Below are 12,680 nucleotides of genomic sequence, written 5' to 3'. Positions count from 1 at the left end.
TGTGAATCTGCATGTACGTGTCAACTTCTTCTTAATTAACTGTTATTTCTAACTTTGTCTAGAAAGCAACTACACCTATTTATTGGAAAACATGGCGCTACCTCTTAAAAGGTACGTGGAAAGTAGAAATTGTAATTGAGAAAATTGAACTCGTATTTAACTCGACTTCAAAAGTTAACTTATGGTGTAAGAAACAACAATTTATAATTATATATCTATAATCTACTCTTCCACCTCGTTTAAATTAAGTCATCGATCATATCATGTAAAAGTTTAAGCCGTTAAAAAGTACACATTTTTTTACATGTTAGCATGGACTAACATCCCTTCTATAAAGTGAATTGCATAATTTTTGAGCTAATATTCGGTAGATTATTAAAGAATAAGGTGTGTCTAGTAATTTTATCATTTTAAGAAAACGAAAGTTTAGCCAACTCAACAAAGCTATCTTAAGTACGACTAGGGTCTTCAAAAATCATATAAGGATATTGTAGTATACGTTCATATTAATAATAATTTATACTGACCTAATTAACTTGAGATAAATGTGCTAATTGGTCTCCCAGATCCCACCCCCCAATTAAGTTAAGAAAAGACTCGTTCACATATTCACATTTCTTAATAAACTGAAGCATAAAGTAAAGTGTTTCTTTATAATTAATCAGTAGATGTAGACACAACATATCCTATTCTATATATGTCAACTTGAGAGGACTGTAAAATTATTACTATTAATGTCCGAATCATGACTTCAAAATCCTAATCTCTCATCCATATTTTAATTTTCAACATATTTGAGTTGTCAGACTCAAGATCAACAGAGAGATTAAATTTATAAGAGTACGTAAAGTAATTTTTTGGCTAAACAAGAGAAATATAAGAAGTTCCAAGATCTTGTCCTGATCCAATGTGTGATCTTTATGATCACCCACCTCTCACATCCGGACTGAATCGTGCATAATCATAAGCTGGGAATATATAGAGACTGCACCGTCCAGGGGGCTCCACATCAAACCCAATGATTCTGACTTTGATATCATGTAAAATTTCGTATTTGAATTTAAATCACACCATGCTATATTTCAAAGAGGGAGGATTCCCAAGCCTAAGGAGTCCGGAGATCTTGTCCTTGTCCAATGCCAGTAAAAATATTTGACGGATGCAACAACATGGTCCAAATGCATTTTAAGGCAAACTTTGATTTCAATAAACGTTACATCGCATTGAACAACATCATTGCTATAGATAATAATAATAATAGGGGGTGGAAATCCCATCATAAATTTCAAGTTACATAAATAGTCAACATCTAATTACTCATGTCTAGGTATCCTTCAGTTTTTGAGTGGAAGGAACTCAAAAAACTGATAATGACTACCGCTAAAATTATTATTCAAGTTCGCAGCGGCCCCAATTTCACCCTTGTCTGAAAAATTATTTTCATCATTGTTGTCATTGCTGCTGCGGAGGGGAAATAATTCAAGGGTCTGTGCTTCATGACCATGGCCTTCTTCATCGTCTCCGATGATGTTTTCGTGTTTTTGATCACATCTGAAAGGTGCAATAAAGAAGTTCAGATGATCTTTGGGCTTGAAAAGTTGTTTTGTCTGATGGTCAATTGTTCTTGGCGTTGATGGACAACTCCTTATAATTGGAGTACAAGTTGCAGTAGTGATATTAGTATTACTACAAATTGTTGCAAAATTGGTGTTGTTGGTGGTGGTGGGTGGTGAACAAGACAAATGCATCATCTGCCACGTGGCATTCCTTTCTGCTAATAGGCTCCTTCTTTGTTCTCCTTCGTCGAATGGTATCCATCTTTCTGCTGCTGCTACTCTACATGATTCTGCCACTCCTGCCGCTGCTGCTGCTGCTGTTGCTCCTGCCGCTGTTGCTGCTACCTTTGTTTTTGCTGCAGTTTTCTGCATCAATATTTATTGCAATATTTCAAAAAGATTATCAACTATTCCATGCAACTAGTGATGAAAAAAGTAACAATCCTATTTTGACCATTGTTCATCATAGCTAGGCACATAGTATACAAATTTGATTTGATAGAGCATATACCTAAGCCTAAATGGAAAGTCAAATTTCACGGAAGAGGTTATGCAAACGTCTTTTCGTGATATGACTACAGAAATCGGATCATGGGTGCCCATATCCATCACTTTTTTTTTAATGAAATCCAAATTAGCACAAAATCCCAAAACCCTATTTCTCATAGACTCAGTACAGCTTTTAAACAACTTTTATATTTTCCAAGAAATAATGTTTTGATTACTCTATTTTTCTTTACAAATCATAACAACATAATGACATGTTTAGAGAATGTTAATTTACTTTTTGGTTATGAAAAAGAGAATGGAAGAGTCTAAGGAAAGAGAAAAGTGAAAAAAAATAGAGGAAGGAATGAGGGGAGGGAGGACCTCTGCAAGAGTACTGCAGTTTGTTGGGGATGGCCAGTGCTTGGTCTGTTCAATTTCAAAAACTGTCCTATTTGCCCCTGCGAGGACAAACACAAAAACAAAAAATAAGAGTAAAGAAACTTTTTCATCTCTAATAAGCAACAATCGGAATGGAAGAAAAAGCATATCTCAAATCCTAACACAGAATGCAACTTTACAATACATCTTTGAATAACAACAAAAAATACAAAGTGGGCATAGCAAGAGAAAAAATAAAAAGAAAGAGAATATTTAGTGTATCATCACACACTATCAAACAAATTTCTCTCTTTCATGTATCATTCTCATCGCATGTCGCCTTTTGTTAACTTGCATGCTCATGTACTTCTCACGCTACAATTCTGATGGATTCCCTCAGAAAACAAAAAAATAATTCAAAGCATAATATTCCCTTCGTCACAATTTATGTGATTAAGATTATCACACATAAATATAATTAAAATAATTTTTTTTGAGTTCAATCCATGTTTACGGACAGTTCCAAACTGAACCCCTTTCAATGGAAAATTACAAGTAGAAATTGTTGAAAACTGTACCTGATTCTTTTCTTTCAGTATTTTCAGCGTTACAATTACTCTGAGACTGATCATCACCACCACCACCATTACCGTTACCATTAGCAGAAGATTCAAGTTGACGGCGTCGTTTTTGGCGTTCCCTAGCCTTATGATTTTGAAACCAGTAGAAAACATTTTTACCTTCAATTTTCCCATAACGTCGAAGTTGAGCAGTGATGTGCTGAATCTGTTCAGCTGACGGAGTTCTCGTGCCGCGTCGATACAACTCTTCCAGCGTTTGCAGTTGTTCTGGAGTTGGATTCCAACGTGAGCTCACTACTAATTGGGTATTGAAATCTCTCTTATTTTGCTCACTCATAGCTGCGTCCAAAAAAATAAAAAAATCACAGACCAATAAATTAAAAATGTATGGATAGTCGTTAGATCTGTCGATAAATTGAGTTTTGTATGTACGAAGTATCAGTGTCACGCATGCAGTAAAGGAAAGGAAAGGCAAAAAAGAGAAAAAGTAGAAAGACATCTCTATGTACAAAGAGGATAAAAAAATAAGAGTAGAATAAAATTATACCGAGCTGATGATGATTAAGTGCAATAAAGTTTTCTCCATTAAAATTTCTTAAGCAATTAGTTGGATTAGTAGCAGTAGCCGTAGGAGCATGAGGTACTCTTGGCATTAGTGGACGAAGCTTTCTTCCATTAAACGAATCCGGCAAGTTAAAATCTCCTCCGTCGTTGTAACCCATCATCCACATTTCTTTTGTGTCTAGAGAAATATTTGATTACCTAAAAAGGAAACAACTGATATGATTTTTGTTTTTGAGTAAGATCAAGGCAATTAGTTGTTCCTTCAAGGTTAAAAGTAAGAAAAGGGCATAATGTTTGGTAATGGTTTTAATAAAAAAAAAAAAAAAAAAGTAAAAGAGAGAGGGGAATAAGGAAGAGAATGAAATGGGGTGACTTTTAAGGGAGCTGAACACAAGGAATTTGGCAAGTTTCAGGAGAAAGAGATGGAACAATAGAGACAGAAAGAGAGAGAGAGAGAAGGGAATTAAGACAGAAAAAGAAATGGTGTTGGTTTAAATTGAAACAAAAGTCATGAGCAAAACATGAGGTTGACTAGCTTAATATTTAGGAATAGGTTAGTAGGATAGAGTATAGGGAGGATATAAAATATGTATCAATTGTGTAGGAGACAAATTAGACAGAGAGGAAAGAGAGAATTGAAGAAAAGCAAAATGGATGGAAGAGAAAAGGGAAAAAGGGGAATAGAGAATTTAGAGAATGAAACAAAAAGAAAGAAAGAGAATTGTTGAAGAAGGCGTGGAATTCTGGGAGAAGAAGAAGATCGAGGAGGAGGAGGAGGAAGAGAGGTTATCGATAAATGTGAATGAAAAACGACGTGACGATGATGAGGGTTATGATAAGCTCCTCATCACTTAGCCCTCATTTATTGTTCTTCTTCTGTCCTCTCCCTTTCACACTTATTCTCAATCCGAACTGCCTCCTTACCCCCTCCCCCTCCCCTAAAATATTAATCAACACTTTTTTACTCAACTTAATTTGGTATAACCATGTTTCTTTACAATAGGTAATGGATTATTGGTTATCGATATTGAATTATTCGTTTTTAATGGTTGAGATAATACATTAAAAAAATTCTGAATTTGACACGAAAACTTACTTTAGTACTTAAATTATACGGGTCTTCAAATACCCCTTATTTATTTGAAGTGAATTATTTTCAACCCTCTGAATAACAACGCGTTATTTACCTTTTAACTTTTAAAAAAAATTAAATTTGCCCCTTCAAAGGTAATATCCGACTCATGACCCATTTGAAGAAGAATCTTCAAATTCAAAGAACCCTAATTTCCTCTTCTCACTCACCAATTTAATCATCCAAAAATGGTGGCCTAATTTATTATCTTTTTCTTGATTGATCTCAAATCTTAGCTCTTCAAACCTAAAAGTTGAATCTTTGAAGGAATAATTGTTCTTCGAAAGGTAAAATTCAAACTTATTCTTCTTCATCTATTATTTTGAAAAGATTAAAAAAAACTAATTAAGCTTGACGAAAATCCTAAACTCAATCAAATGCTACAACCATCCAAATGAAGATTACTAACCTGGTAACTTTATTTTAGTCGAGAAACACCACAAATTCGAAAAGCAAATCCTTCAGAGAATGAAAATGGGGGTTGGAGATTTAGGGATATTTGTTTAGAAATGGGTCGGGTTCTTTTTTGGGAACGAGTGAATTATACAAAACTGGTAAGATATTTATAAAAACTTTGCGACGTGGACGAATGAAAACGGGCGTGCATAACAATGCCCAGCCTTCACCTCGGCTGGTGTTCAGAGGGTTGAAAATAATTCACTTCAAATATGTTAATGGGGTATTTAAACACTCGTGTAGTTTAAGTACTAAAGTAAGTTCTCGTGCCAAGTTCAGGCGGATTTTTATGTGTTTTCTCTTAATGGTTTGACGTTTTTTTCTATAAATAGATAGTAAATTGATAAATTATATTTATATCATTTGGTATATCTAAAGTTCTTGACTTAGTATTTAATTTCATACTTTCATTTTTCACTATCTCAAATTTTCGATTATTCTACAAACTGTTAGTATTTATTTATGAGCAAGATGTGTAATAGTCAACTTATTTCATTTGGTTTGTCACCTTGTTTTCTAAGTGATTTTTCAATGACTTTTATGTGAAATCTTAATGGTTAAATTAATAACCAAGTCGATAACGATTAATAAACGATAATCGATAAAATGATATCTTAATAATTTTATAACAATTTAACATGTCTACAAATAAAAAAACTAATCTATGAATGGTTTTAATTCTATAGCAGTTTAGCATGTCTGTAAATCGATAAACCGATACTTAATAATTCCATAACGGTTTAGCCTGTCTACAAATCGATAATAGATAAACTTCATCAAAATAAAACTGAGCCGTCCAATAGACAATCTTACTTATCATAACATCCAAATTATCATGTGATGATATATATTTATTGCTCCCTCTCTCCCGATTTGTATGTTACGTTTGACTTGATAAACTTTTGAAACTTTTATAAAGCATTTTATTAAAAGTAAAAAGAAATCTTTAAGTTAAATTATTTCTAATTGTAGAAATGTGACATTCCTTTGAGGATAAATTTTTAAAAAATTATAAAAAAAATAATGTCGCATAAATTCTTCTTTACATTTATCATAAAATAAAATTTTATTTAGATACTTAAATTATACTATTGTATTTTTAATTGACCCAGGGATTGCCTCAGGGAAGAGGTTAGTCCCTGGAAAAGCCATCTCGATTGATATCATTCAAATTTGAATATAGACCCGATTGAAGCATAAAAATGAATAATAATAATGAAAGGCTTTTGTCCGTTGATGGTCATCTTATATGTATCTCCTACGCTACGCTCTCAACTGAATCAATCGCTTTGTCCTGATTTATTGAAGAGGTGCCCTTTAGAACACATGATAATCAAAATATTTTATTAGACATTTTTATTTCAATTATTTTTAAAAACTTTTGCTTTTATTCTTAAAAAGCTCATTATTTTTTTTTCATTATTATTATATGCCTTTGTCTGAGTGAGGAGCCATGAAGCCTCGATCTTGTTTCAATTAATTCTGATGTGAAACTACACCGCCGGTAACAGGGAGCAATTAATAGAGTGGTATGTTAACTTGCAAGGAAAATGACTGTTTTGTACTGATCCTTAATTGAGACTGTGTCATTAATTAAATATTTCGTGAATCTAATTCCTCTTCTTTTCTCTTTTTTTTATTTTCTCCAAGTTTTTGTTTGGATTGAAGACGCATTACATGGGTGAAAATTAATGGCCAAAATTTAATTGATTAAAATGAAATTCCAATTACAATTTATAACATTTCACGAAAGTCCCACATGTCCCAATTTATTTGTTTTGACTTTTTCATCTGATATTAGTATCGAAGTCGGATTAAATTTAAATTCGCGCCAGAAAATGCTCAAAAAGAGCTTCTTCATGACATGCAGGAACTCAAATCTAAAACTTCTCATTAAGAATAAAGGAGTATTTATCATTCTATCACATCCTTCATCGGTGCCAATGTTCCAATTGGAATTCAACTTCATGCATTTCTCTTGTAATAATAAAATAATATTAGCTAGCCGGCCACATGATTCCAAATTTCCAATGTTGTTCAGTACAACTCCTTCCCCACCCTGTATCCACCTGCATGGCCATTATTATGAAATGATATGAGCATATCTATATACAATAACAATATATATTTTTATATATATAGTGCTATTTAATTACTACTATTAAATGGAGTGTGAGCAGTAAGTATTCTGTATCGTCATGAAAAATCAGTATCGAGCAAACTGTTTGCAGAATTTGTAATTTATTAAAATAACCACTGATTTTTTGCATGCCCAAAAAGAGTCAACCTCTATAACTCTGGATATTTCATGTTTACTAACATAGCTTGTACAGTCCTAGGCTTTACATAAATATGTCTCTAGCTACTACTCACTTTTTTTTTTCTTCCCCTTTCCCAAAGCACAAACTAAATTTTCATTCCCCATAGGCTAGCTAGTAAAAATATATATATTATATATAATTTTCTTCTTATTTTATTTGTTAAAAGGGGTTCAGAAATGGTTTGATTGTCCTTGGACTGGCCAGAACAAAAGAAAAGAGTAAAAGAGGAAAGAGATTGGATAGTTGATAACAAATTGTGGTGGAGCTTTAAATATTCTTTTATTCTTATTTAGTAGTGGTGAATTTATGTTAGGCTAAGGAGTGTCACGTGACACTGCTTTATCAAATATTTTTATGAAATAGATACAAAAAATAAAAGACCTATTTAATACACGTTTTGTGGTTGAATCTAACGGTCTTTCTTCACTATCTTCTTCATTTCAAATAATTTTTTTACCAAATACAAGAAAATATTGAATACTTCCTACTCAATTTCATAATATTCTTATATATATATTTTTTATTTTTTTTTATTTTTTTATTTTTATTATTATTTTTCAAATTAATTCCGTTAGACACTAGATGGGGTGTTAGCGGCCTTTCTTTAAAAATAAAGGACAAATATCTACTACTAATTAATATTATTACTATTGTATCGTATCGTATCGTTATTGTACCTACAATGTTTGTTTTGATTGTTACTTAAAATGTATTGTATTGTACGGTTAAATTTCGTTGTTACATAATAATGAAAATCTCTATTTTATGGAACAACCAATTTGGTGTGTTCCCATTGTTACTTAATTCCTTTTTTCAATTATATCTTTACATAATATTTCAAAATACTATTTTACCCTTTACCTTATATTATTTAATTCTAATCAAACCTCCTACCCTAGTAAACAATAACAAACAATACAATCTAGCCAAACATTGTATCTACCATACAATACATTACAATAGAGTACAATACAATACAATACATTATGAAACAATGGGTAACAATGATCCAAACAGAGTGTAAATAAGGTGTCTAGCGGCCTTTTTTTAAAAATAAAGCACAAATATCTACTAATTAATATTATTACTTTTTTTAGTTAGATAGATGCTATGTTTTTTAATTTTTCGATGATAAACCGATTTAAATCGAATATTGAAATCAAATTAATGATGACTTTTTTAATATATTAATCGGCTGGTGTTTTACATAGAAAAAATATATTTAGTATAATTCTTAACGTGATTAGTTTGAATAAATAAAATGACAAATCATTGAGGACTGTTATGGTAATATATACTTTATTTGTACTATTTTTTTTATATGACGTTATGATATTTTATTTCCTTATTTTCATTTTAAAATGTGACACGGCTACTAAAAGTTTCAAAAGCACATCATTATTAATTAGAAATCTCAAGTTTGAATTCCCCTTGAATACAGAGTGGCGCTTTACACACAATATGAGACTTCAAGGCACAAATTCAAAATTAGTCGAACTGAAATTCTTTTTTGATATAACCAAGACAAAGCAGGGATCTTGGAGACACTGTATGAAGACTATTCCAGCCTTTGCCCAGCTATATGTATATATAAAATATGGTCCCAGATAAAAATTCGATGGTGATTGAAGCTACTGTTTTCCGATGCCATTCTAATCTATGAATCGAAAAACAGTCAGCTCTTGACGTATTGAAAATGATTTGAATTGCGATCGTCCTTAATAATAAATTTTGGGTTAAAAATATTCCTCCTTCCAACTAATTTATCCAGTAACCCAAAACAATTAGAAATCATATGAACTTGGTGCGAAACAATCTTTAATTGATTTTAGATCTAATTGAGCTTCTATATAACTAAAGCCCACATGTGACATTCGAATTCGCTATCGGATATATATACATACAAAATTGTACATATAATCAATCACCTAAGACCGGACAGGGAAAATCAAGATTCGGATTCCGGAGGTACGACAACTATTTCACGATACAAAAATCCAAAATAAATATTTGTTTTTAGTTCCAATTTATTTAGTTTACTTCTCATTTTAATTTGCTTGGGGAAAAAATATCTCTGTACCTTTTTTATAACAATTTGATTTTAACTTTAGACATGACGTGTTTAAATTACATTCCACATATCTTTTGTTTAAAATCACAAAATTCGAAAGTACTTTTTATTTTTTAAATTTTTTTATGCTAAGTCAAAAATAAATAATTAAATTACAACGGAGGGAATACTAAGAAAAAAGATATTGACATTTCTATAACAGTTCTTTCTAAAAAATAATTATCAACGAAAAAGTGATATAGAATTTTCCAATCTAAACAATTCAAAAATTATTTTTGGATATATGTAGCAATAACATACATAATTGCACCACCAAAAATTTGAGAAGTACCCCCTCAAACTTTAATATGACGTTTCAAGTTTGAGCTAAAGAAATAAAATTGGGAAAATTACATAAATTACACACTTTAAAGGCAAAATTACAATTTATCCCTTAAAAGTTTATAATTATAGAAATCTCTCATTTTCGCGCATCAAATTAGTGTATCAGCGCTTATATTATTGCATCTTGCGCATCAGATTAATGTTTCAACGCTTATATTATTGTATCTCGCGCATCAAATTAATGTATCAGCGCTTATATTATTATATATCGCGCATGTATCAGCACTTCTATAGCTCTGATACATTAATTTGATGCGCGAGATACAATAATATAAGCGTTGATACATTAATCTGATGCGCGAGATACAATAATATAAGCGTTGATACATTAATCTGATGCGCGAAAATGAGGGATTTTGAAAATTTGTAAAACTTATAGGAGATAATAGTAATAAGTAAATTAAAATGTGAGATTTCTGTAATTTTTCCAATAAAATTAGATAAATCCTGCAACCTTTTGGGCCACCTCACAGCTTAATGGACTCTTGTCGAATCAGAAAGGCGGCCCATTCTAATGTGCAGAATCCCCACATCACCCATATCAGCTGGTCCGGCAAAACTTGTTAACAATTGAACAACACAAATAAATCTTTTTCAATTCACGAGTTATGTAAACTATTTAAAATTGGATGAACTAAAATTGTACTGAAGTATTCATGTACATGCATAAGCGTGTGAACAAGTCAAGTCGTGCGCCAATTCGCACGACTTGTGAACAAAAATGATAGGTAGAATGAAGATTATGAATGATGAAAGTGATAATTTTCAATCAATCAGGTGTATAGTGTGGGAGTTACTTTTGCACATATTTCTTAAACGTGAGAAAAATAGCGAGATTTGTGTTGTTTGCCCAAAAGTTAAATAGGACGGTCTTAAATGACTCTATTTGCACAAATCTAGCTCTTTTTGGTTTATAGGCCCAAACAGATTTTCATAGCTTGGACACAGAAAAATCGTTCTTGGGCCCAGCTTTTTATAGGCTATCTGAGCCTATAGTCAGGTTATGCAATGAGTTCTCAGTATGGCAGAGGAAAAGGTAAGATCTTGGGCCTTGTGTTTCAGCCCAAAATTGGGCCCAAATCAGTGATTTATGAAAATGTCATTTAATTAATGATTTATTAATATTTTCTTTCTAAATTTACAAAAAGTAATTAAAGGAATAAGAAGCCAACATGCTCTTAGCTCTACTAATTTGCATCATATTAGTAAATTTGGGGAATCAACTACGTTTACATGTTTTATTGTGACCTTCAAAGGCGGATCGACGAGGTAAAGTCGAAGGGACCCTCTTTACCGACTTTTAAATTGTCAAGCTTTTAAAAAAAGTTTTACATTAAAATGAACAAAAATGGGTAGTGTTATATTTTTTTAAATATACGGTAATGTTAAATGGTCAGAAAATTTGGCCAGAAATTTAAAAAGTGTATAATGTTTTTTTTATTTTAAAATAAACTAATCTTTTTTCCATTTTTTAATTAAAAGATATTAAAGTTAGAAAAATAAAAATGTTCAAAAAGGTAAAATAACATAGATAAAATACCATTTTGATCAAATTTTCTTGCCAAAAAGATTTTTCCAAAGCAAATAACACGTGTCAAAAACTTGTCTAGTAATTAGTATTGTCAAATAGTAATTCCTTAACTAGTATAATAAACTCTCTATAAAAAGGTGTCTCATACCTCTAAAATTTATTTATTTTGGAGTATATTATTATTTAATATTGCCCAAAAATACTCCTTTTAACTTGCGTTTTTTTCAACCATAAAAAACAGCTAAATAAGCCATGGACTAATATCGGGCAGTGCAGCTTTTATTTTCCCTATAAATTAGAATAGGTCGGAGACAGAGATCTATGTCAAACATATTTTAATTAATAACACTAGTCTTATATAAATCTTTGTTCTTGACATAATTAATAATTGAAAGTAGTCCATTATTTAAACAAGTTAGTAGATCTTTGATACAAAAGACAACAATACCTATAAAGAATCGCTGAGAAGTTCAGAGTACATACTATATCATATATGTATAGCAAAAGAAACTGATTTTTTTTTGTTGTTGAAATAAAAGTGGGAAGCAACAGAAGAAGATGATTCCTTGAAGCATGTGAACTTTTTTTAAGGGTGCGGACAACTCTGACGCCTCCCTCGATTCATGTGCACCTTTCTCATCTCATTCCCCCCACTCACTTGCTCTTCATTTATACTTCCATAATTACTTTGTGAGGCAGTAAATCATTTTATTAAAAGTAAAATAGATATTTTATAGTAAAATTATTATTTAATATAAAAATATTTTATTTTTTTAAACTACTAAAAAGAAAAGTTAATCACATAAATAGTGGACAAGAAGAGTACTATTTTTTTGATCAATTATCTTTACTTGTTCAAGTAGGTTATTCTTATAATTATCTTTAGTACTCGTATATTTTAATAATTTACTTAATATAAAATAGAATAGTAATGAAAATCCAGTAGCTCATTTGATTGACCGTCGCCTCAACTCTATTTTATTATGAAAATTTGATTTTTCGCATTAAATTTTGAAAAAGGGAAAAAGAAAGGAGAATTATTTTTGTAGTATAGTTGGTTGATTACCTTAACTCTCATATTGTTTGTGAAGGTTCAATTCCCCATATTATAATCTCCTAGAGTTAAAAAAAAGTTATGACAAGGAAAACACAATCTCCTAAAGTTAGAAATTTTTTTTATGACAAGGAAAATTCTAAGTCGTTATCCATTCTATGAG

General features: G+C 31.2%; 1 protein-coding gene across 1 annotated transcript; it reads right to left on the bottom strand.

The window, feature by feature from the left end:
* Positions 1-1,181: 1,181 nt before the first annotated feature.
* Positions 1,182-4,044, bottom strand: LOC125859614 (WUSCHEL-related homeobox 1). The gene is made up of 4 exons (XM_049539397.1): positions 3,552-4,044; positions 3,002-3,343; positions 2,427-2,503; positions 1,182-1,922 (listed from the first exon to the last, which is right to left on the bottom strand). Exons 1-4 carry the CDS (start codon positions 3,733-3,735, stop codon positions 1,335-1,337), a joined length of 1,191 nt encoding a protein of 396 aa, XP_049395354.1. The 5' UTR covers positions 3,736-4,044; the 3' UTR covers positions 1,182-1,334.
* Positions 4,045-12,680: the final 8,636 nt, after the last annotated feature.

Source organism: Solanum stenotomum, chromosome 3 (assembly GCF_019186545.1).
Source record: "Solanum stenotomum isolate F172 chromosome 3, ASM1918654v1, whole genome shotgun sequence".
NCBI lineage: Eukaryota > Viridiplantae > Streptophyta > Magnoliopsida > Solanales > Solanaceae > Solanum > Solanum stenotomum.
The sequence above is the reverse complement of the archived record's forward strand: the minus strand, read 5'-3'. Positions and strand labels throughout refer to the sequence as shown.

Excerpts from the sequence above, each read along its gene's own strand:
- LOC125859614 (XM_049539397.1), bottom strand. The coding sequence starts at position 3,735 with ATGTGGATGATGGGTTACAACGACGGAGGAGATTTTAACTTGCCGGAT. Across the intron at positions 2,504-3,001 it reads TACTGAAAGAAAAGAATCAG|GGGCAAATAGGACAGTTTTT; the intron begins GTACAGTTTTCA and ends TTGTCCTCGCAG. Across the intron at positions 1,923-2,426 it reads ACTGCAGTACTCTTGCAGAG|AAAACTGCAGCAAAAACAAA; the intron begins GTCCTCCCTCCC and ends ATATTGATGCAG.